We start from the raw sequence: 25,598 nt of genomic DNA, 5'->3' as shown, positions 1-25,598 counted from the left end.
AATAGTGTCTTGTACAATTTAGCAACATTTAATTATAGACTTCAGCTCCAAGTTTATGGAAAGACTCTGTTTAACTTCTTTCTGGCATCTGAGCATCCTTTACCCATCGCCCAGAAATAGCTTAGAGGTTTTATAGTTCCATTAGTATTTTGGTTAACAGCAAAAATACGAGTGCACATAACTGCAGATTGTTTTGAGATGATCAATAAAATTAAGTATGGGCAAATATAGATGATTTCTCTTTTTAAAATTCTTACTCTTGTTGTCATCTGAACTCCTCTGAAATGAGTGGGACTACTGCATCAGCCAATTATCCAGGCATTGGCAGCAAGGTGCCTGTCGCTGCAGTTGTTGTGCTAGATGTTGTATAGGTGTTGTAAAGGCAGACAATGCTTGTGCTGACCTATCTGCAGCATCAGTGAAGGGGAGAAAAAGCAACCATATTTAAAAATTAAGTTGCAAGACAAATTGATGCCTTCTTCTTTTGACCTTTGTCACTGTAGACAAGTAGCTGCTTTCCATCTGCTTCTTTCATTCATTTTCCTTTACATCTTTCTTTTGCAATTCTTTTAATGCACATCCACATATATTAAATTCTGCTCTTCATTTTATTCTTTTGTCATTGTTTTCATTTCACTTTCCCTGTGTTTCATTCCTGTATCTTTCTTGTTTAGACCAAGTGGAGGAGCCAGCTGGCAGTAGCAGCCATGTAGGACCCTTCAGGAACCTGATGGTAAGTGCACGTGTGTACTTATACTCAGGCTTCCACCAGGTTCTGTATTCTGAGGCATTTTGCCTCTCCTGCTGGCTTCTGTTAGTTCTTGACATCTTCCCTTCCAACCCTTAAGATTCTGTTGTTCTGTGAAAATGAAGACCTTGGGCTAGTTGTTGGCATCTTTTATATCAGAATAGTAGATTGTGTTTTTCATTGGAAATCTATAGGAAGAAAACAGTGCGAATCTTTCAGGTTTACGTGAGTTTAGAGGGCACTTAGACTTGACTTTCCTCGGTGAATTCTCAATCAAAAGCTATTAAGCATCTTTAAAAGTTCCTGAAGTCTCTGTATGTGAAAGCTGGGAGAGCAAACCCATGAAGTATCGCTTTACTATTACTCTGTTAAATTCTTTTCCTGGGCATCTGCTTATTGAACGTTCAGGGCCATGAAATGGAGGCATCTGGGACAGTCATCGCCATTCCTGTGTAGTGGATTCTTTTAACCTTCAACAAGAAAGCAGCAACTTAGAAAATGAACAAGCTAAAGCTGGTAAAAGGAAACCATTAAAAATTGCTCAATGTCTCCTGTTGGTACGTGTTGGAAATTGATTTGATGCATCTCAAATTCTGTATGCGTGCAAGCAGTTTTCCTCACTGTTCTGAGTAGGGGAAAGTAGATGCCAGATAAACACATTTGAAGAGAAGGTTCATGCTTAAAGACCATAAACTTGAAACATTTCCAGCTGCATCGTGAGCAGGTTGCATATTTTCATTTTTTTTGTGACTGTGGCAGGAGAACTGGCAATTGATCTTCTTTCTTTCAGTCGCATAAGGAACCATGTGACTTAGCTGAATTTTGCATACAAATCCTGCTGTTCTAGTGATTTCCCAGATAATAATTGGATTTGAGGTACTATAAATTGTATGTTCTATAAATGGATGACATTTTGGAAAGCCTGTGCAAGCTTTAGCACTTGAGACTGAATTTTGTTGTTGCTTTTACGTACTTTGGCTCACACTTTAAAGAGCACAATATATTTCCAGTCTTGCTATAAAAAAGAATTAATTTGGTCCTGGTTTTGAAGGTTTTTACAGTAACCTGTCATCATATTGAATTTCAGTGCTGCTGTAGAATTAGATGTAGAACTACTCAGGAACTTTTATCTGCAGCATCGTCTAGTAAAATATCATCTCTAACCATGGCCAAGTTTGGCTTGGATGAGAGGGGCCAATCTTTTCTTTGTTGTTTCTGATCTCACCTGCAGAGGTGAGAGATGAATCCAGAGTTTTGTCATTTAAGTCAAGGTACTGATGTTGGTCTTTTTTTTTACAGACTGCTTATCATTTGGTGATGGTTTTTAAAGGGTTCTGGCACTCAAATACATTGTATTTAACATAAATTGTTATGTTGCTTCTAAGGTGTATTGTGATGCATGTTTGAGTCTTTGGATCAGTGCCTTAAAAAGATTGTGTGTTAGTGGAAGCAAAGGAGAATTTTGGATTGCTGCTTCTGGACAATTCTTGTTCCCAAGAGGGTGGCAGGTAAAAGTGTGACCTTTCAGAGGAGACTGGTGTCTCCACCTCTGTTGTTACATACAAAATAACTGTTCTGTATGGAGAATATGGTCTTCCCAGTGAAATTAATTGGAGGGCTTTAAAGTCTAATTTGTTATTACACAGTCCATATTAGAATTTCTGTATAAAATAAGACTGAATCTTTAAGATAAAAAAAAATTAACATTACAACTTTGTAGTTCATTGGTAAATAACATTTTCAAGGTCTCTACGTCTCATCCCATTGATTCAGTCTTTAATCTGTTCCTCATCCTGTACGACTAATGCATGCCTCTTCGTTTTGCTGACAGAAAGCATTAGCAAACTTGTTTGTGTCGGTGGACATGATGAAACACCTTTGTATTTTACTGTTACCCAGGTTCATCTAATTTGTTTTTACTGTCTTTACCTTGTTGGTCAAGATCATGCTGCTTTTGGTCTTCTCAATGTTATTACATTGTTGCTTTTATTATAACTCTTTTCAAGTCATTATTCAGAACGTTCATACAAACCACTGTGGGTTTCTATTTCATAAGGTCTTCTAATTAACATGAAGAATTAATAGTATATGAAGACACTTCATATTTTCCATATAGTTTTGTGAGATACCTTCATATGACTATTACTGTATTGGGTAGCTGCATGATGTAAGCTGGCTCATTCTGGACAATATGTTTCTGTTAGTCTGTTCTTACTTTGAAAGTGAGTAAATTATTTTGGAGTCTGAGGTTTTTAAAAACTCATTTTTACCTTTACTTTGAATTTCTGCTGGGCTTCAGAGACTTGTTGCTTAATCTAACTGCTGTCCTCTTTACTGATCTGTCTTTTGTGTTCCTTAGGAAAACACAGTTTCTACAGAAGTGTGTTTTATTCCAGAGCTGAGTGGTTTAATTCTACCACTCAAAATGGAAAAATGACTTGTTTTTTTTTTGAACAGGAATAATGTTGGGCTTTTTCTCCCCAGGAAAGAAAAAGACTCAGGAAGGTAAAAATAAAGGAAAGAAGGCAGCAGATACTAAACAGAAAAAGGCTGATTTGGATTCTACTTCTGCAGATATGAAGGATTCTAAGGAGGGTGAGTTCTCAAGTATCAGATCTTTTTCTTTGTAACCAAGAATGTTTGAATTTCTGTGTAGGTACTGATTACTTTGATGCTTCTTTTCTTGAACTTCTTTTGACCCATAACTCTTCCAGTCCTTCACTCTGTTGTCCCTTTTTGCTTGCACAACATGTGCATCGCTGTTCCAGGTGTCTTGTGCTAGGGAATGGAAAGGAACTTCTTGCTCTATACATGCAACCATTTTTACTCAACATTGTGTGAACTGGCAGCAAAGTGGTTTTTTTGAGAGTTTCTTGAGATGTTCTGATACTCTTCAGTTTGTTCTGGGTTTCTTGGCCACAGTGCTCAGTCCAAAGATTCTCTGTTAAGTACAGGCAGTTGCCTGTACTTTTCTGAAGTTCCAAAATGGAGATTTCTGAATACAGGATTGTTCTCAGTACAGAATCACAATAGTGGTAAGTGATGGTATTGTGTTGGATCATAAATGTTAGAGTATGTTGTGGTAGAAGAAAGGTGTAGCAGTCTTTGAAGTGTTTTGTAAAAGTGTCTCATGCTTTTCTTTTCATACTTCTGTGTATCAGGTCATAAAGAGGAAGATGAAACACCTACTGTTTCTGCTGTCCTATCCCTGGAGCAAACAGCGGTGATTCAGGAAATGGTAAATCAAGATGTACTTCCAAAGCTGATGATCCCCAGTCCTACCAGTGAACCACAAATGGTAACTGAAGACAAACAAGGAGAAGCAATAAACTGTGCTTCAGATGATTTAGATGATGATGAAGATGAGGAGGATGATGAAGATGAGGAAGATGATGATGAGGAGATAGAAGATATCAATATGCCTAAAGAAGATGCTGAGATGCCTTTGATATGTGAAGAAAAGTTAGACTCTATGGAAGAGCAAAAGAGTACCTCAGAAGAATCTCCAGAAAGCTCCCCAAAGAAAAAAGTTGTCATGAAAATTCCAAAGGTGAGAGGTGAATCAAATGGTGACGTTCAGGAAACGTTCATGTTTCCCTGTCAGCATTGCGAGAGGAAGTTTACAACAAAGCAAGGACTTGAACGCCACATGCACATCCATATATCTACCATCAACCACGCTTTCAAGTGTCGGTACTGTGGGAAAGCCTTTGGTACTCAAATTAACAGGCGAAGACATGAGCGACGGCATGAGGCCGGGCCAAAAAGGAAACCGTTCTTAACACTAACGTCATCACAACACTTGGAAAACATTGCTGATAACCAGCTTATTGTAGATGATGGTCTTAAGGATGACCTGAATGTTTCCAGTCTTGTGCAAGACTCGGTTGTCTTGGATTCTGAGAAGGTTGCCCAAGAAGTGTCCAACTCCGCTTTTGCTGAGGAAAATAAGGAGCCCAAAGAATTGCATCCATGCAAATACTGCAAAAAGGTTTTTGGAACTCACACCAACATGCGAAGGCATCAGCGTAGGGTTCATGAGCGTCATCTTATCCCCAAAGGGGTCAGGAGAAAAGGATTCTTTACTGAAGAGCCACCACTTCAGACAGAGCAGGCCCCACCAGTCCAGAGTGTGTATATAGCAAGTACAGAAATAGAAGAGGAAGGTGAAGTAGATGATGTCTATATTATGGATATTTCCAGCAATATCTCTGAAAACTTAAATTATTACATTGACGGTAAAATTCAGTCCAACAGCAGCACTAGCAATTGTGATGTGATTCAGATGGAGTCCAACTCTGCAGACTTGTATGGACTGAACTGTATAATCAGTCCGGTCACAGTGGAAATTTCCCCCAATTTAAAGGTTACACAGACTCATGTGAGTGAACCTCCCAAGGAACCCTCTAGCAGTGGGAGCAATGAATCCAAAAAGAGGAGAACTGCCAGCCCTCCTCTTATACCAAAAATAAAAACTGAAATAGACCCAGAACCTATAACTCCTACTAGTTCTTTAAATCTTCCTCTTAGCATTTCAACAGAAAGCTTACCTTTTCATAAAGAAAAAGGTGTTTATTTGTCATCAAAATTAAAACAGCTTCTTCAGACACAGGACAGTAAGATAACTCCATCAGGTGAAATCTCTAAACTAGGACCTTCTGTTACATCATCACCTATTTTGCCTCCAGTATCCAGCAGATTTAAAAGAAGGACCAGCTCTCCTCCCAGTTCTCCACAGCACAGTCCAGTACTTCGAGACTTTGTCAAATCAGGTGAGGGAAAAACTGTGTGGAATGATAATATTCGGAGTTCAAAAATGCCAAAGTTAGAAAGCCATGGCAATTCACCTGCTTGGAGCTTGACTGGAAGGGAGGAAAAAGAGACTTTGAGCCCTCTTTGCTTTGAAGACTATAAAGTATCAAAAGACTGGACAGCAGCTCCGGCTTTTGGCAGTGTGTGCAACCAGCAGCCACTGGATTTATCTAGTGGTGTGAAACAAAGGTCTGATGTCAAAAATAAGAATCAAGTTCCCTGGGAATCTGTTTTAGATTTGAGTGTGCATAAGAAGCCTGGCAGTGATGCTGAAGTTAGGGAATATAAAGAAAATTCCATACAACCAACTTGTAGTGGCAGTAAGAAGAAGAAGCCGACCACTTGCATGTTACAGAAGGTTCTGTTGAATGAGTACAATGGAACGGAGGCAGACACAGACAGCACACTGGATGTGAACAGTAGCGCGAGCCCAAGCAAATCCCTGGAGCCTCAGGCAGAACCCGACATGGATCCTAGTCCATCTGCATCGTCTTCAGTTGACACACAGCCCCTTAGTTCCTCTGTTTCCCCCATGCCACAGGCATCTGCTGCACCTTCCGTGTGCCAGCTGCCTCCTTTGCTAACACCAACCAACCCACCTTCCCCGCCACCCTGCCCGCCTGTGTTAACGGTTGCTACGTCACCTCCTCCCCTTCTTCCAACCATGCCATTACCGATTCCAGATGTCTCTGCCAGTGCCACTAACACTTCTTCTTGTCCATCACCACTTTCTAACACTACTACTCAGTCCCCACTACCAGTTCTTTCACCTACAGTTTCTCCTTCTCCATCTCCTGTTCCTTCTGGTGAACCTCTTATTTCTGCTGCTTCACCTGGTCCTCCTACACTCTCTTCCTCCTCTTCTTCCTCCTCTTCCTCTTCTTTCTCCTCCTCTTCATCCTCTTCATCTCCATCTCCACCTCCCCTTTCTGTAGTTTCTTCTGTTGTTTCCTCTGCTGATAATCTTGAAAATACTCTCCCTGTGATAAAACAGGAAGAAGCTGAAAGTGAGCAACAGAAAACAAGAGAAGATGCTCATACTTCAAATGAATCCGGAGTAGTGCAGGAAACATTCAACAAAAGCTTTGTGTGCAATGTCTGTGAGTCACCTTTTCTTTCCATTAAAGACCTAACGAAGCATTTATCCATTCATGCTGAGGAATGGCCCTTCAAATGTGAATTCTGTGTACAGCTTTTTAGGGATAAAACAGACTTGTCAGAGCATCGCTTTCTGCTTCATGGAGTAGGAAATATCTTTGTTTGCTCAGTCTGTAAAAAGGAATTTGCTTTTTTGTGCAATTTGCAACAGCACCAGCGGGATCTCCATCCAGACAAAGAATGCACACACCATGAGTTTGAAAGTGGGACTTTAAGACCCCAGAATTTTACTGACCCCAGTAAGGCAAATGTGGAGCACATGCAGAGCCTGCCAGAAGATTCTCTGGAACCTTCTAAAGAGGAGGAAGATGAGGATCTAAATGATTCCTCTGAAGAGCTTTATACTACTATAAAAATAATGGCTTCTGGAGTCAAATCTAAAGATCCAGATGTTCGTATGGGCCTCAATCAACACTACCCAAGCTTTAAACCACCTCCATTTCAGTATCACCATCGTAATCCTATGGGTATTGGAGTTACTGCCACAAACTTCACCACCCACAATATTCCACAGACTTTTACTACTGCCATTCGATGCACAAAGTGCGGGAAGAGCGTCGACAACATGCCAGAGTTACACAAACACATACTGGCTTGTGCATCTGCCAGTGATAAAAAGAGATACACACCTAAAAAAAATCCAGTACCACTGAAACAGACAGTGCAGCCTAAGAATGGCATGGTGGTTATAGCCGGCCCTGGCAAGAATGCCTTCAGACGGATGGGTCAGCCTAAAAGACTGAATTTCAACGTTGAGATTAGCAAAATGTCTTCAAATAAACTCAAAATAAGTGCATTGAAAAAGAAAAACCAGCTTGTCCAGAAAGCTATCTTGCAAAAAAAGAAATCTGCCCAGCAGAAGGCAGAGTTCAAAAACAACCCCTCCGAGTCAGACCCTCACATCTGCCCCTACTGTAACAGAGAGTTTACTTACATTGGAAGTCTGAACAAACACGCGTCATACAGCTGTCCCAAAAAACCAATCTCTCCCTCCTCTAAAAAGAATGCTTCAAAAAAAAGTGCGAGCTCTTCACCTGCAAGCAGTGAAAAAGGCAGCAGCCAGCGCAGGCGGACAGCAGATGCAGAAATCAAAATGCAGGGCATGCAGCCTCACTTGGGCAAGACAAGAGCCCGAACCTCAGGACCTGCCCAGATCCAGCTTCCCTCTGCATCCTTCAAATCGAAACAAAACGTGAAATTTGTACCTTCCATCCGATCTAAAAAGCCAAATTCGTCTTCATCACTGAGGAACTCTAGTCCTGTAAGGGTGTCCAAAATGTCCCACGTGGATGGGAAAAAGACTAAGGTGGTCGCCAAGAACAGTTCCTCTGGAATCTCAAGCAAAGCGTCCCGGAAATTGCACGTCAGAATACAAAGGAATAATAAAGCTGTTTTGCCAAGCAAGTCTGCTGTGGCAAGTAAGAAAAAGGCAGACAGATTCACTGTAAAGTCTAGAGAGAGGATTGGAGGACCTATCACAAGAAGCCTGCAGCAGGCGGCAAACGCAGAGGCGGCAGAAAACAAAAGAGATGAAAGCAGTACAAAGCAAGAGCTAAAAGATTTCAGGTAAGCGTTTCATTTGAAGTTGCAACAGCACAGAAACACGTTGCTTACTGTTTAGCCAGTTCTGGTCTTTTTTTTCCTGAGTTTCTCATACTTAAATAAAAGGAAGGTTGCATTTCCTGGAGAGCGGTTAAGTAGCTCAGTTGTGCTGAAGTATGATGTACATGCTTGATGCATTTTATCATGTTGTCATGAAATGATATATAATTTGTATAGAGAATGTCTTTAATTATAAACTGAACTGAAAACTCTGGAGAGAAACAAAAAAAAAAAGAGAAAATGTCAGTACCTGAGTGCAAATAAACTTGATGTCATTAAACTTCATGTTATTGGAGACACTGACCTTGTGTTTGATATCTAACACATGTGGGTGGCCTGCAATCATTCTGGATTTAGTTTATGGTGGTTTGCTCAAACCAAAAATCATGACTGCAGTTTTTTACTCACTTGAAATAACTTGCATTGTTGGTTTTTAATAAAAAGCATTCTCTGCATATCATATAAAAGAAACCCCAAAAATTACTTGAAATGTATGTGTGTACTGATTGAATCGGGTTGTTAAATGATACAAGGGAAATAGACGTGTAAGAAGTTACATGAACATGTAAATTTGTTGCAAGTGTCACACTCTTCTGGTTCAGTGTCAGCAAATTTTATAATTAAAGTTCTATTCCTTTTTGAGAAGCAGCTTTTTAATCACATGAAAGGGTAATACTTCAATAAAGAAATCTTAATCTACCTCCCTGAGTCCCGACTGACATCTTCATGTAGTCTCTCAAATCAAAGGGGTATTTTGCAGAGTGTTTATGATTTTTGTTAGCATTGCTCCTGCCCTGTTATTATTGGAAACGGGTATCTGATTTCACAAAGCTCACTGGTAATTCAGAGTTCTTTTGGTTTTGCTAATTGTAGTGCAGGGCTGTGATTAACACCAGATCCATGGCTGAAGATAGTATTTTTTTTATCAAGTAATTGATAGTGGAGGAGGGAGAGGAACTGGCAACTTCCTTCAGAACAAGTTTTTCCCGGCAGAATTTGTCAAGAAGTGTCAAAATCCAATCTGTTTGCAGCTTGTGTGTCTTTAGGGTGAAGACCTCCTAGGTGAAAATACTGAGGAAATACTTTGCAAAAGTTTGATAGAACAGGATTATTTCTAAGTGCTAGAGGGCAATGTGACTTAAAATAGTCAATTCCCAAAGTAGGATGTGTTGAAGCAGAAAAATGTTACTGGAATTTGGCGACTAATGCTGTAAAAAAAAATGCCTTAAAGGAACAAGAAATGTCTGCCAGGCCTGTTCTCTTGGGACATAGACATCTTCATGTTATTTAATTCTCATCAGCTGCTCTCTTAGTGTTAAGTGTGAAACTGTATTTTACACGATGCCGGAACAGATCAGTAGAATTTGAAGCCAGAATGACACATCTTGCCATCTAAATTAATCATTTGACCTTAAGCAAGACAACGGAGTACTTGGAAATCTGTGCATGTGGAAATTGTTCAATAGTATTTGGGGCAAATAACAATTTACCTAAGGGTAAGATTCTCTTGACTGTCTCAAATACTGTTAGTTTACTTTGGCAGCTTGCAGTCTTTCCTGGTTTAATGAATAGTTCTGCTAGAAGAATTCTGTTCTGTTTCTGAAATAATGCTCATAAATGTAGATTGTCTAGTCAGCTTTTTTACATCAAGTATATAGGATGAAGATTTTTTTTTTGCCTTCATCCTCTAGTGTCAGCAGAGGCTAACTTTGATTCTACACTATGTAGGCACTGTTGGGTTTTGGTTTGGGGTTTTTTTTCCCCCCTAGGAAATCTTAATACTTTTTCAAGACTTGCTTCATGTAATATTTGTCTCCACATTTGTTCTTCACCTTTCAGTTTTTCTGTGTAAACATACTCGGTTCACAAAGCGTTTGTTTTGTCATTTATCTTCAGTTTTTGTTTGTTTTTATTTTCTAGGAATCTCCCGTAAAAACAAAACAAACCAAACCAAACAAAATCCCTTAATGCCATGGTAGAGCTGTTGCATGCTCCACTTAGGATAAGCACTACGACAATGGATGTGAAATCCACCGAGCTTGCGAAACCAGCTGAAGCTGACTCACAATCATAAAACTGCCTGCGGGCTTCTTGCTAACACTCAGTGTCAGGCATAGATTTTCTTATTTTGTGCCTGCCACACATGCTGGGCTACAGGATGATTCAGATAAAAGAGAAGGGTACTATTAAAACAAGGATTAACTAAACCAAATCTTTTCCTCTGTGCTTGCTTAGATCCTGGTTTTGTCCGGACCTTCAGGAGTGGCACACGGGCAGTTCAGTTGTATATATGGCAAAGCAGGTTCCTTAATTTTGTCAATAATTCAGTGTAGATTCAGGGACGACAACATGTTGCTGCACTCAAAGGGGTTTTTTTTCGTCATGTATTAACTCTCTTAAAGCCTTTTGTCTAAATGAATCAGTAGAGGCCAACCTAGCACGACAGAATTCCCTTTTCTCCTCACCTCACTTTCTGAGTCTTTTAGATGTGTCCAGCATATAATGGGGGAAAAAAAGAGCCTGATTTGGATGTTGTATGAATTTTCCAAATTCCTATTTATACATGCAAATGAAACTTTATATAGCAATGAAATACCAATAGTGATTTCTAAATACCATATATATAATGAATGCAGTGTATCTTTTTATCAATAAGAAGGCTAGACCAGGACTACATACCTGTATATTTTGAAAGTTAAATATATAATTACTCTAAAAGGTTGTACACCTCTATCTAATAACTTAAGACAACAAACTGATCTGTTGTTGGTAACAGCTTTTTATGGGAATACCCTTTGTCATGTGTTCATAGAGCTTTCAAGATTGATGCCAGAATGGATGGAAAGTGACTAGTTTCTTTCTACAGCCACCCCTTTTTTTTTTTGTTTTGTTCTTGACTTAAAAAAGTAATCTACCTCTTAAAATTTGTAGTTTAATACTTGTTTGGTGAATTTATGCCACTTTCACTTTCACTATCATTCCCATTTTGTTACATTTCTGTTATGGGGACTTTATGTTGAAATATTGTACAAAGCATTTGTAGCAAGTTTAAAAAAAAAAACAAATAAAATATTTAAAATTATTTAAATTGTTTTGGACACTTCAATTGTACTATATGTGATTTTACATTTTACATTAATTTCATTTTGTTTCCATTTTTGGGTTGTTAATCTTGGAGCATGTTCCTGTATTAAAGTTTGCTGTTAGTTTATGTTGTTTCTTCTATTGGAGAGTGATATAAAGACTATTATAATGAAAACATTAAAATTTACAATTTGACATAAAAGTGGGGTTGTCGTTGCTTTTGAACGTTGTAGCCTTGCTGAAGATACTGTAAATGCAGGTAAGCAACTGAAGAGGGTTTTTTCTCCTCCAGCATGTAAGTTACAGATGTATTAAAGACGTCTCTGTGGTGTTGCAAGCACTTAATGACCAACTAGATGAACTATCACAACACATTTTATATAACTGTAACCAATAAAGTAAACTTTTTCAAAACTTGTGGGAAACTTGCCTTTTGTATGGAAACCAGATGTACCAGGAGAAAGGAAACAATGTACATCTAGAAGGAATTAAGTGTGCTTGCATCCTTTAGTTGTCTACACCCAGTTCACTGAAACCAATGTGTATCAAATGGGCACTTTGGAGTTAGTCTCAGCTTTTCGGGTTTTAATTGTGGATGCAGCTAATAAATCAAACTCACAAAGTCACACACACAGCATTTTAACTTTTACTAGAATGTTCTATTTTTATATGCTTGAAACTTGTCAAAGAGTTTTAATTAAAAAAAATAAATGTAAAGAGGTTTGGTTCAGAGTTTTGGAATGTTGTGTTCCACCACCCAGATGTGGGTTCTGTCTCCTGCAGGGGAGCTGAGGTGGGAGTGTGTGTCCATACTGGTGTGGCAGTTGGGTGGAATAATGTAACATCATTAAGACAGTTATTAGAGTAACCAAGTTCTTAGCATATTCACTGCTAACCCAGTAGTGAGTTGGTATTTTATGTAGTTGTCTATTCAAGCTAATACCTCTGTTTGAGTAAGATTCTTTGGCAAGTGCTCCCTCTTTATTTGCACATGTGATATGTCTTTCCTTAAACACATTCCCATCTCCATAACAATGCTTTGTCTGAATTTTGAACTGGTAGAGACTAGTATGTGATACAGAAGTTCTCACCTTGTTCATGGAGGGTTTTTGCAGGCACATCTGCACTGTGATAACATAAAGTGCAGTTGGATAGTTGCAGCATGAGTAAAGAGATGAATTCTACCTACCTTAGAGCAGCAGTTACATCAATGAGGTGGCAGGACAGCCACAGTGAAGCCTTTTAGAATTGATTAAGTTTTACTACGTTTACTGAAGCAAAAACATTTTGTTTTGCATACCCAGACTTGTATGTGCATAATCTGTAAGAATTATACCAGAAAAATAGTAAAAGCTCTCCCATAGTTTTGAAGTTACTGAGGGTGGGACATAAACTTGTCCTTAACCAGTCACTTCACATCTGTTCTTCTGTTACTGACAAATTAAATACTGATTAGTGTTTGCTCTTGAGCAGTCTCAGTATTTTGATCACCTTGCAAGGATTTATTAGAGATGTTCAGCAGTGAACTGGTCATGAGCAAACCAGCTTCTTTCTCTCGTTCCTTAACGTTATGGCAGAAATCCTGTTGTCATTGTCTTTATTGTTTCTCTGCTGTGATATTAAACCCTGTTGTGTCCCAAGGATGTTGCCACGCTGAGATGTTCACAGAGGCTTGTACACAGTAATTTTCAAGTGATGTGCTGTCTGATGGAGATCTGTATTCCAAAATGAGAGCTAATCAAGGAAGGAGTTTCATTCCTAAATAGACAACTCATCTGAGATAGGAAATGCACAGCTTTTGTAGTTACTTTTACAGTTGCATCTCATCTGCATAATTGAATGTCTGTGGTGTTTATAACTGCTCCTTTATGATCTGAAGGCAACAATAAAGCTGTACCAGTGCCCACAAAGTGCTGACATTGCTTGAAATGCATCCAAACAGGCCATGAAAACAATTAAACTTGTCCTGTTTACAGAGACTTAACTGACATGCTGGTCGGGATCAAGTGCAGTGTCAGTACAATAAAAACACTAATGCTCAAGTGTGGATGGAGATGGGAGAGCTAATCCCTTGCCTTTGTTTTTCCACGCTTTATCCACCTTGCTTGAAGGAGATAAAACCAACTTGTATCAGCAAAGGTCCTGCGTGTGTTCAGCGCTAGCCATTGCTACACAGTGCAGGTGATGCAGTCAGCACACAATGCACACAATGCTTCCTGCCTTGCTCTGCAAGCTCCTTGACCATGCCTGGAGCTGATGGAAGCTAGTGTGTCTCTGGTACAGCATTTTGTTGGCGTTTTGCAGTGTGAGCCTTTCATTTCAGGCTCCTGATGGTTGTCTTTTTGGAGGTGTCAGAGCAAACTAGAACCTGGGAATCTCAGGTGTAAATTTTCAGTTCTGAGTGTAGAAATGAACTGCATCCCCTTCACTTACTGAGGGTTGTGACTTCATTTCCAAATTTATGGGGCCACTTCCATCTTTGACTGGAGTCAAACTCTGCTAAGAAGCTGAGTTGCAAGTGATAGCCTCTGACAGACCAATAACTTGTGAACCATCTTACAAAGAGAACTTAGAACTAATATGTGAGCTTCACCTTTTATTTACTGAATGTGGGATCTGCATGAGTCACTTGATTTTCTTGTATTCATGATGCAAGTGAGCTAAAGGATAGATTCTGAACAAGTGTGTGCTGGTTTGGATCTGAGCTTTTGTGGTAAGTGAATTACAAGAAAGGTAAACTTCCACATCTTCTGTTGTATTCAACTGGTGAAGAATGGACTGGCATGAAGCTTCTTACTACTAGCTGAAGATACTTGGATAGCAATATAGAACAATATTTAGAATATTAATACTTGTAGAATTAATACCACCCTGTGTAGGGTGTTTTTAAGCCATAGGTGGAGTTTTGAGAAGCACTCAACAGTTGGATGCACAAACCTTACAGCAGTTTGGTGGGGGCTCCATTACAGCCACAAGAATCTGAATGAGTTTCTAAAGTGGTTTTCTTGATCTAAACTTAGTGGATGGACAGTTACCTAATATCTAGTGGCCTGAGACTGAAAGGCTACTTGAAAGAAGTGTCTTAGAAAACATTTAGGAATAAAGAACAAATAGATTATTAGCCCAAGAGTGAGAAAGGAAGCCATTGGTGTAAAGCATCTGATGTCAAATATGACACCACTGGCAGAGCTGTGAAAGGAGCAGAAGATTGGAGTCCTGTCTCTGGATAACAGTCTCCACTAGCAACTTTTAAACCTCTTCCTTAGTTGACAGGAAAGCTTATTGCTATTGAGTCACTCTTGAGTGCTGCTTCCCTGCATACTTCATGGCTTTGCATTCTCATTTTGCTGATCTTGCATGTTTACTTCTCTCAGTCTTTCAAAAGGCTTCTGGGAGAGCATACTCTTGAAAGCATGCATTTGAAAAAGAGTATTGAAATACTGCTTTGGGTTTTTTCTTCAGATGCAAGGCAGCAGAACTGAAACTCAAAGGGAAGCTTGAGCAGGCTTTGAGGTAGAGGTGTCTGCTTTGTGTTCCTAATTTATTCAATGCTCAGTGGTTTGTGGAACATAGTACAGTAATCAGCAACACACACTTTCTTTGTATGTATCTCTGCTTATGTTTTTGTAAGACTTTTATGTTTCAAAAGCCAAACAGGGTCTCTGAGTCATGGTTTGGGTGAAGGTCCTCCCTCCCAGAAACTGCCAAAGGCGTGTGAGAAACAGCGTTAGTTATTCAGCGAGTGATGGTCCGTTTTGTCAGGAACAGGCTCAGCATTCAGTCTGGGTGATGTAAGGTGGTGTTACATGCTGGGGGTGTGCTGCCTGGCAGCAGTGAGACTTGCACTACTCACAGTGCCCTGTGTCAGTCCAAAAAGAAGAGTCATATCTAGGCTGGGTGCAGTTAAGGCAGTGCTGCTCATCAAAGTGAAATGCCTGCAGTAAAGGTACTTGTTTTTTTCAGGCAGAGTGAGCAAACTCATTGTCTCCTGCAGATGATGGCTGTGTTGCAGTTATGTTCCAACTGTGACTTCATGGTAGAATTTATTGAGCATTTTATGTAGATACTGTGATTTCTGCTGCACATGGCAGTGTGAAAGGAGGTAGGATGATGAGAAATAATGAATGTTTCTATCATTGAGCTGCTTTCAAGAGCTGAACACTCTGTCCCTGGAGCCTGACTGGAGTTGTATTCCCCATTCATTATGGCAAAAGCTTTCACACATCTGTCTTTTTTTACTCAGAAGCACATTTTGTTTAGTGGTTTCTTTATGTAATGAGATGTGCAGGACTGAGAGGTCATCATAGTTCTGCTAGCCTTCAGTGATCATTCGGAGTAACCATTTCTCTATAAAGAGAAATAAAAGTCAACTACAGTCTTCTCTATTGTTTATTGAAGTGTATGTGTATTCTTTTTCTCTGTCACAAATGTGGTGTTGTAGATACAGACTCTTAGGGAAATTGTCAGATTAGATTACTTGACAGTGTAGAAGATGTGTTTTGAGTGTGATTTTTAATTCAACGTTCTTCACCTTTTGGCTTGCACAGTGCTCTGGGCTTCTTTAAAAGTGCAGGATGATACATTGCTGATGTGATGCTGTTCATCCAAAATTATAGACCTCAACCAAGATGTCTTGAAGTGATTAATAATTTATTTGAGATCAACTTGAAGTACCATTGAGGAGATGGATTTCACAGAAGAGCTTAGTAGCCATCCTCAGAGCTCAGTCCCTTTAACATGGCTTCTTTAGGTCACTAGTTGCTTTTGAATATCTAGTGATGTTGAAGTAAAATGGTATTGAGGTATTCATTTTAGACAGTCTTCCAGGTCAGTCATAGGCATTGAGTCTCAAGCTCAGTTTGGTTTTCATCACCTGAAGTTAGCAATGGTCTGAAGCAGGATTTTACAATGAAGAAGCTTGAAGTCTAGAGCACGTGCATGAAACAATTTTAGAGTTGCTGTGGAGGAGCAAGACTACTGTAAAGTCACTGAGTTCTTTGAACCACTGTGGTTAGAGAGTGCTGTGAGGTATCTTCTGGAAAGCTGAGAATGCAAAGTATCTCAGTAACAGGTTTTTCCAGTTTGGGTTCATGAAAGGCCCAACCATAAAATGGTAATATTCATGTTATGTCCTTTAGCATCACGTGATTGCAAGATAAAATCCTGACCTGTTCCAGCTTTTTCATCACTCTCATAAATAAACACATGTAAGTCTTGAAATAGCTGCAGTACAGCACATGGAGATCCCTTTTGCTTTCTGCTGCTCCCTCTTTTTTTGTACACAGAGGTGAGACTCTTCTGCAGAAAAGACAGACAACCCCTCAACAAAAGTCTTACCCACACTTTGTCCTCTTCGATATTTTATTTCACTTCAAGAATAATGATAATTTCCTAAACCTTTCATGTAGTGGTGCCTGATGTTTATCCAAGCCCTTGTTTCGTGTATTTGCTTTCCCATTAAGCAATATGCTGGTGCAAGAGAGTACATGCCAGTTAGGTTAGCAATGCCACGGTTTAGTTCTCACTGAGAGCAGATAGCTCTTTTTTTTTTCCATGCCTTGAACTTCCCTTGCTTGCCTTCTGGCTTGTAAAATTACCCAGCCTAATTCTGCCAAGCCAAACATTGAGGCTTAAACATCCACACCTCTTTCTCTCTTTTCCCAGGCAGCCAATGATTTTAGAAGGTTTAGAAGGCTGCATCAGGTTAAACATGGGTTTATTTATGAGTGGGAAGCACTTTTGATAGCAATGTCCCTGATATCTCTTGTTAGGAGATATGTTGGAGTGTGTGTGTGTGTCTGAAATTTTGGACTGTAGGATGGCTTTGTTGGGATTTTTGGTTTTTAGATCAGGAGCATAGAAATGTAAGCCCTGCACTTCCATTGAGGTAGTACATATGAACCTGAATTACCTGAATGTTTGATCACATGCTTTGCTCTATTCACTGATTTTAACCTGGTGTCAGCACCAACCATAGCAGATCATTCCATTCTTCATTCCCACAGGTAACATGGCTTATTTTTCTGGGACGTTTCTAGTGAGCTAAGCTAGCAACTTGGAAGGATGTTAATTGTATGAGTGTGGTAGGAAACAGGGTAATTTGCATTAAAAATGCCAAATCTATTTGGAGAATGTCTGAGGACAGGATGTGTACCTGTTAGCAGCTGCCTGGCTCATGTGCACTGCTCATCTCGTGGCTCAGTGGCTTAGGAAGGTACATGGAAGTAAGGATTTGGTTTAGACAAATGAAGTGAAACCTCTGAAGTATTCAGGAGATAGTTTCACTTGGGAGCAGTAGTACAGTGGGATAGAGGAACTGTTGCCTCTGTTCCTGCCTCTGCTTTAAGCCTGCAGATTTTCTGGGTGACCTTGGCAAATCACTTTCCTTCTGAGTCAGTTCTGCATCTGAAAAATGGGGATTATGGTACTGACTCATACTGCAAAACACTTTCAGATCCAAGGATGGAAGACTAAGACCAGGGATTTGGTGGATTTTTACGGTAGCAAGTCTCACCAAATTGAGTGCTTTGCCTGTCCCAAGTTTGGGTGTGCAGGGCAAGTCCTTTTCTTTTGCCTGTCTCCAGTTGCCCCAGCACGAGTGATTGTGCAAGCAGGTGCAAAGTGACAGTGCCATAAATAGCGATCTCAAGAACTGTTCCTACATGTGACGGGGGTATTTCAGCTCCCCTCCCCCTCTGAGATTAGGTTGCCTTGCAAACCCAGGGAATTACTCCTCAAACATCTCCAGACATCCCTGGCTCTTTGAAAATGGATTTATCAATCCACTTCAGTTTCATATCAGTACAGAGGAGGGCACTGATTCCCCAGCTGCTTTGGGAGAGTGGATGTCACTGCTGTGCTTCACTGTGGGGTTTCACTGTACAGCTGAAGTGAGAAGGGAAAGCCAACAGTAAGGACGCCCTTAAGACCTCCAATCTAGAAAAACAATCCCTTTTCTCTTGTTCCTCTAATCCTCAACTTCCAAATAATAAGCCAATGATCCCCTAGCTTTAAAGCTACCTGAAATTCAGGGGAAGGAAAACCCCTTTAGCATTATGTTTCTGGGGGTGTGCATTTGGAAAAGCACATTCTCAGATACTTTGTCTCTTTGGATTTGAGGCTTTTGGGGTTTTTTTTTAAATGAAGTGTTTCCCACATGATCTAGGCATTGCCTCATTGCATAGAATAAAACACAAATGTTACTGATTATAGAAGAACTTCTAGAAGTCAATTTATTTCTTCACAGTAAGTATTACTTAAATGGAAACACTCTGAGTAAAAAAACCCTTAAATTTCTCTCTTCTGGCTTTAGTAAAGAACCAAAGTCAAACAGATTAAACCTATCTCAGATATTCTGCTGTTTCCCTTGGTAACAATCCTTATATGGGACAACAAAATCTGACTTTTGTTGACTTCCCCATTACCACTTTCTGGTTCTTACCCACTAGATGGATGCTTCAGTGTTAAATTCACAAAGGGCTGGAGAGTATGATTTACATACAGCAGTAACAAAACTTCAGCAGATGATTTTAACCACAAGTTTTCATTTGGAAATAATTGACTAGCTTGCTTCTCCAAATTTCTGTGGTTTTGATTTTCAGTTGTAATGGAAAATTTTGCACTTCTTTATGTCTAATTTACAGTTAACGGTGCGCTACGAGATGTGGATGTAAGGGCAAAGAATCTCCTTTAAAGGCTTTACATGAAACTCTATCAATAACCTGGACAAAATCCTGAAGTTTTAGCTTTTAGACATGTTGTTATATAAGAAAGTATATTTCTAAAGATATTCTCTTGGGAGAACAGAAGTATTTGTTTTTGGTTAGAATCTTGATGAAGTTGCATATTGTACAAGGTAGGTTTGTGATTACCACTAATGGTGTGTATGTGTGGAGGGTGTGAGGGGGTGCAGGGGTGCATCTGCACACTCCAGGGACCTACAAATACATGCAGGATAGCAAAAGGTGGTGAGTTTGAAAATAAAGAGGGGATTTTGTTGTTGTTGTTAATATTTTAGTGTAAGAAAGTTTAGCTTGGATGTATGTTTGAGCTGAGGCTGTATGTTTACAGTAGGGATGAAGCCTTCCTCTTTCCCTTGCTTTGACTCATTTTCTTCTAGAAATCACAACTGACAGAGATGTGATGTTGCCACTTAAAGTCTCTGATTTTTGCTTTCACTTTGAGATTCTTGGAGTTAGTTTAAAATATGTAGTAAAATGAGTTTTCATTACAACAAAGGCACTGCAGCAGTGCTCAGTGGAACGACATTGTCATGTCTGCCAGGGCTTTAGTGGCAAAAATGTACTGCAGACTTTGACCTGTGGGAAAGCAGGCAGGTGTGGGATTGTGCTTGTGTAAAGTACAATTCCTTTCCCATAAATATGTATTTTAAAACCCAATATGGAGTGTCTTGAGAAAAGGGACTGTGATTCTAGTTGTTTAGATAACTGGATTTGTCTCTGGGACATTTATCTCTGTCCCAGAGGGTCTGGGACATTTGGTGGGAGGCTGAACACTGCTTCCAGTTGACTTTTATTTCTTTCCTACTTAAATAAGCTGAGAGGATAAGTTCAAAACAAGGCAAAAAAGCCCTCTTGCCTTCAGAAGTGGGGCACTTGTGGTGTGGTTAGAGTGCAGGGTTTTTTTCTTGTCGCTACTAAAGCCCCTATAGGGCCTCAAATCATGTCTTTGTTGGCTTTATTTCCCCCCCCCCAAATGCCTGTGTATGAGTTTTCTTCTGCCTCTTTGTACAGTTACAGGCTCCGCATGGCCTCTAGATGTCCTTCCTCCTCCTCGCATAACAGCAGCACCAGGCAAGGCAAGAAATCCAACTGCACTGCAACCCACTTCTTGAAGGAATAGACTCTCCTGCATGTCCAGCCAACCCAGGTACAGCAATGCCTGCCACAGCACCATGTCTTTCTGTGGGGAAGGGCTGCAGAGCACTTCACAGATACTATCCCAGGCTCTGAAAATGCACAGTGACATTGCTGTTGTAACTGACCACTGATAAGAAAAGCAGAAGGAGAAGGGCTAGATCAGAATTGGGGCCTCTCAGTTAAATTGAGCACAAGAGACAAGCTCATCCCTAGGGATGTGTATTGTATATACTCTGGTTTGAAAGGATCTGTTAGGGCAGAGTTGGCTCTATGGAGAGTTTTCTTTCATTTTAAGACCTGAGGTGTTGCTCCTCTGGATCCTGTGAGGAGCTTGAAGATGATGCTAATTTCTCTTGGAAAGAGTGGTGTTTGTATCTGATTGTCTTAGTGAGCAAAGTGCTTTGAAATCTTTTAGGCTGAATGGGTAAATGCTAAACAAATATTAACTGGTCGATAAAATAGTGCTAGGGATGTGTTTCATGGCTGGCTGCTTTTGTTGGATGCCAGAAGCTCAAAGACCAGTATTACAATGCAAATTGTAGTAACTGATAACATATAAGAACATTAGTTGGGGTTGTGGTGAGATAAACTGGTGTAATGAAGCTATAGGAGCTTGGACAAATGAATGACCCGCTTTGGTCTTATTGGTGAAGCTGAATTGATTTTGTGTTGGTGGACTTTAAACAAGACACTGTCTTCTGCTCCTGTGTTTCCTTACCTGTGACATGCAGGCAATCATCTCCTTCGTACCGAAGTGATGGTTAAGGAGCATGATACTGACATGTGTGAGGCTAAAGCAAAGTGAGTGCCAGCAAAATCAAGTTGCTGCAGGCTGAAGTGTATTCTTTGTTAAATATGTTTTTTAAAAAAGCCACATTTTGGGAAAAAGTAAAGTTCTGAAGTTTACTGCCTCCTGCATAATGGGAGTGGTTGCTAATGAAATGTTAACATCCCTAACTGTGGCATAGACCATTTAATTGTGGGAAAGCCAAGCAAAACTTAAATGAGGGGCATGTCTTTCCTGCACAGCACTCCCTGAATGACTTGTCCTACATCCAGCTCAGTGTAATGAGGAAGTTACTTAATCTTAAAGCTGACTCTAAGTGCAACTAACTCTCTGTGTCTTTGCAGGTACTAGGAACTTTTGACTGGAAAAAGGTCAAGTGAAGTACTCCTCAAGCATTATCCTCTCCTGCTTTTTCTCAGATGAGGTGAGACCAGTTCCTCAGTAGATAACAAGGACAGTGGTTTCTTCTGCTGGAAGCAATGGAGTGCTGCTGTCATATTGTCCTTCATTCCAGAGGGAGAGAGAGAGCAGAGCAGGGCTCCTGCCTTCTCCAGAGAGTGATGTACGGTGGATGCTGGTGAGAGGGTGATCACAGGGTGCCCTGACACGTGGAGGCCACGCATCAACAGCCAGTGGAATAGCGTGGAGAAATGTTCAGACATTTGCAGGCAGCTTAACCATGTTCAGAGGGTTGATGGGTCTGGATGAGCCTCCTCTTTCTAATAGAACACAGAGGGGTTTAACATACTATGCAATTAAATTCTGAAGAGACTGTTACATCATTTTAGTTTCTGCTTTACATCCGAACGGGTAAAGAACTGGGCAGCCCACAAAAATCCACGGAAGGCAGCGGGAGGTTTTGACTGAGGTTTCCACATCTGAAATCTTTGGGTACCCCAGTCTCTTGACTTTGTACCATTAGCTTTAAGTGGCATGATGCCATTGCTTTCAGAGTGCATCAGGACCTGCATTTCTTTTTCATTTTGTTTGGTAGGCCACCTGCTAAGTGATTTCTGTGAAATGCACTTACATAAAGGCACAACCATCCATTCCTCAAAACCCACCATTACATTTCTTGCCAGTCTGGTACTCTTGTTATAGTCAAGAGTTCTTTATTTAGTGAGAGGATCAGATGTGCATGTGCAGTATCAAGCAACACTCGCCCTTCACTAGGGAGCTTGTGTTTGTGACCCTCAATCCAGGTGTGTTTATTTTCGGTGGTCCTGCAGAGAGGGCATCCCTGAAGGTAGCTGGCAGCCAGTAAAGGTGAGTTGCAGAAGCATACAGTTCAGTTGGTAAAAAGCAGTGCAAAAAGATCTCTTACCTCTTACTCCAAAAATGGTGACAATCACACAGAGGTGGAACATCTGGCAGGGCTGCTACTCCAGGCCCTGCAGATCCACCTCTGAGATGAAGGATTCCTTCCATCAAGAGAAGATTTTGCAGGATCCCTGCTAATATAGCATCTGGGTTTGGGATTTTTCGAGGAGGCCAAGGGGGTTGATTACCCTATTTCCCCCTTATTTCAGTCAATTTATTCCTCTCCTTGTCTTTGCACTCCACACAGATAAGCACACATCTGTGTATGCACATGTTAGTTAAGATGAAACAAGTGCCCGGTTGATGCTCCTTCCCACCGCCCTGAAAAAGTTTTAAAAAGGATCAATTTTATATATATCTTCATATATATATATGACATATATTAATATATATGTATGAAATTGCTGAGAACAGTTAATTTTTTATAGTCTTGGTGAAAATCAAGTTGTTCAAGATGAATACAAAAGCTTTAAATGAGAAGCATCGGTTCTGTTCACCGTAAAAATGTTTTAGCTACGTGTTGTTTAAGAGAAAGAAAAGGTCTTCAGGATCTTGTACTATCTAGCTACAGAGTTTTTGGATAAACCCCTGTTGGAGACTTTCTAAGTGCAATTGTGGTTTGGAGGGAGGCTGAGATGCTGAGAACTAGGTGAGCCATACAAAGCTACGTCCTCTCCCGTGTTGGAAGTGATGCTTCCAGTTCAAGACTCTGAGGCCATTGAAATGCAGGCTTTATGGGGAGAGCTTGTGCCATTGCTGGCTGCTCCTTCTCTTTCCTAGAGGGGAGAGTCTCTAGGATTTGTCCCCACCTTGAGCTTTTTGCTAGCAATAATTTCCTCTTGAAATACATGACGTACCAATTCCAAACGAAAGCTGATGTTTTCCACAGCAGCCTTGGAAGATTCTCATCTTTCATTAAGACTAGTCAGAAGTGAGGATCCACATCTGCTAGGCAGCTTGGTAGATCTTGGTCAAATAGCACAGAAATGAAGTTTCCTGGCCTTGTGTATATCTCAAAGAAGCTGGCGTGCACACACAGCTCTCTCATCAGTTTGGCTCACTTTAGTTTTTGCACATTACCTTTCTTTTTGTTTTCTCTCCACGTTGTCTCCTTCCTCTCATCATCCAGTATTAGTATGGTAAACCCTGTCCTTTCAAACAGGAATTGTCTGGACAGCATCTGGATCATTTGAGAAATGAATATCCAGTGCTAATGAAGCTGATAAGCTCCAATATGCCCTGACTTAAAGCACCAGTATGATATACCCTTGAGTTTTCTCACTGCAGCTTTGTTAGGCACATTGTCAAAAATCACTCTTACTGTATAGATTTTCACTGCTCACAAGCCCCAAATCCTGCTTTAAGCAATTGGTTCTTCTGAGACCCACTCTGCTTCCAGCAACAGTAAGTTAAGTACAGAGTCTCTGGCACGGATGCTGCTGAGTTTAGTGCCTTTAAGGCATACCAATGAGGTTATTAGAGGTAACTTTGTGCAATTTATTTTTGCTGCCTTTTTTTGTTTGTTTTTAGAGTGGTATTAACTGACAAACCCAAGGAGAGAAGTGTGTAAATTGTTGTGATATAGGAACCTTTTCCCCATTCTGGTTTGTCACACAAGCCTGTAAATATGTATTTACAATTTTAAAAGCACGTCTTTATGTCCCTGGTTGTAAATGCTCCATTTTTAAAGTTTTATAATGTGTGTTACTCAACCAAGAGACCACAGCACACAGCTTTATATTGTACTGGTCTATTTGAAGGATCCATTACAGTCTAAGCTGTGCCAGAAAAATATCCACACCACTGACAAGAAATAACCCATGCTTACACCAGACTTTGCATCATTTTCCCTCAGATAACAAATGCAGGTTTTTTGGGGAGGGTGGGGGAGTTGACTTTTCTTGCAGGAAAAAAAAAAGAATGGGTTCAAAATGGTGTGATTTCTCTGGAATGATGAGGATATTTTACTCACAGTGAATTCAGGAAAGTATGCCTTTTCCTTTTTTCTTTCCAAGGCTGAATTTCACAGTTTTGCAGCAAATTTTTAACCTCCCCCGTGCCTGCTGGTGAAACGTGAAATTTTGCCCTTGGCTTATATCACAAGTTCTTGTGAAAATTTAAGGAGAGGGTGGGGGAAAAAAAAGCTCAGGTTTTGCATGTAGGAATTTGTGAGGCTGACACCAGTAGCTCTGCAGTGCTCTCATGACAATGCTGAGACTGAGAAGCTGATTAAAAATAAGCTGTGTGGAGAGGTGGTGTAACCTGGTTGGTGCTTGGGTTCTGAACGTTGCTCTGGAAGACTGAAAGCTCTGTTGTCTGTCTGCCATGTAAAGAAAAAGAACAACAATAAATTAATGTGACAAATGATGTTATGAATATGTTATTGTTTCATAGAATCATAGAATTGTTTTGGTTGGAAAAGGCCTTTAAGAACATAGATTCCAAGCCCTCCCTTCACCCTGCCCAGCCCAGCACTGACCCACAGCCTCAGCACCTCAGCTCCATGGCTTTGGGATCCCTCCAGGGCTGGGCACTCCCCCAGCTCCCTGGGCAGCCTGGCACAGGGGCTCACACCCCTCTCAGGGAAACAGTTCTGCCTCAGCTCCAACCTCAACCTCCCCTGGGGCAACTTGAGGCTGTTTCCTCTTGTCTTGTTACTTGGGCGAAGAGACCAACCCCTCCATGGCCACAGCCTCCTGTCAGGGAGTGTCAGAGAGTGCTGCTGGCTGCCCTCAGCCTCCTCTTCTCCAGGCTCAACACCCCCATTCCCTCAGCCCCTCCCCAGCCCCTTGTGCTCCAGCCCCTTCCCCAGCTCTGTGCCCGGCTCTGGCCACGCTGCAGCCCCTCAGTGTCCCTGTGGCAGTGAGTGAGGGGCCCAGCACTGACACAGCCCTGGAGCTGCAGCCTGCCAGGGCCCGGCACAGGGGACAATCCCTGCTCCTGCTGCCCACACTATTTCTGATCCAAGCCAGGATCTATTGGCCTTCTTGGCCACCTGGGCACGCTGCTGGCTCATGTTCAGCTGTCTGTTGAACAGCCTCCCCAGGTCTTTTCCCTCTGGGCAGCTTTCCAGCCCCTCTGCCCCAGGCCTGTAGCATTGCCTGAGGCTGTTGTGACCCAAGTGCAGGACCTGTCAAGGAAATCTTCAAGTTCCAGTGTATTCTAGCCCTGCAATGGCTGTATGGTTTGGGGTTTTTCTAGTGAGTGG

At 40.8% G+C, this 25,598-nt stretch overlaps 1 protein-coding gene across 3 annotated transcripts in view; it reads left to right on the top strand.

Annotated features, from left to right (window-relative positions):
- The window catches only part of PRDM2 (PR/SET domain 2), a 63,815-nt gene extending 40,326 nt beyond the window's left edge, over positions 1 to 23,489 (top strand). The window contains exons 7-11 of one of the 3 annotated variants that reach the window (XR_009820210.1): positions 3,233 to 3,343; positions 3,910 to 8,284; positions 20,158 to 20,293; positions 21,415 to 21,494; positions 21,585 to 23,489. Coding sequence is in view for 2 of the 3 variants with exons in the window: in XM_062013077.1 (XP_061869061.1) it covers positions 3,233 to 3,343; positions 3,910 to 8,284; positions 20,158 to 20,266 (4,595 nt within the window). In the remaining variant the exon portion in view is untranslated. Of the gene's footprint in view, positions 1 to 3,232; positions 3,344 to 3,909; positions 8,285 to 10,240; positions 11,388 to 20,157; positions 20,294 to 21,414 lie in introns of those variants that run through there. The other 2 variants (XM_062013077.1, XM_062013078.1) reach the window with 2 other exon arrangements.
- Positions 23,490 to 25,598: the final 2,109 nt, after the last annotated feature.

The sequence above is a fragment of the Colius striatus genome, chromosome 21 (genome assembly GCF_028858725.1).
Source record: "Colius striatus isolate bColStr4 chromosome 21, bColStr4.1.hap1, whole genome shotgun sequence".
In the NCBI taxonomy this organism is placed as follows: Eukaryota; Metazoa; Chordata; class Aves; order Coliiformes; family Coliidae; genus Colius; species Colius striatus.
Note: the sequence above shows the minus strand (reverse complement) of the source record. Positions and strands in the feature narration are given on the sequence as shown.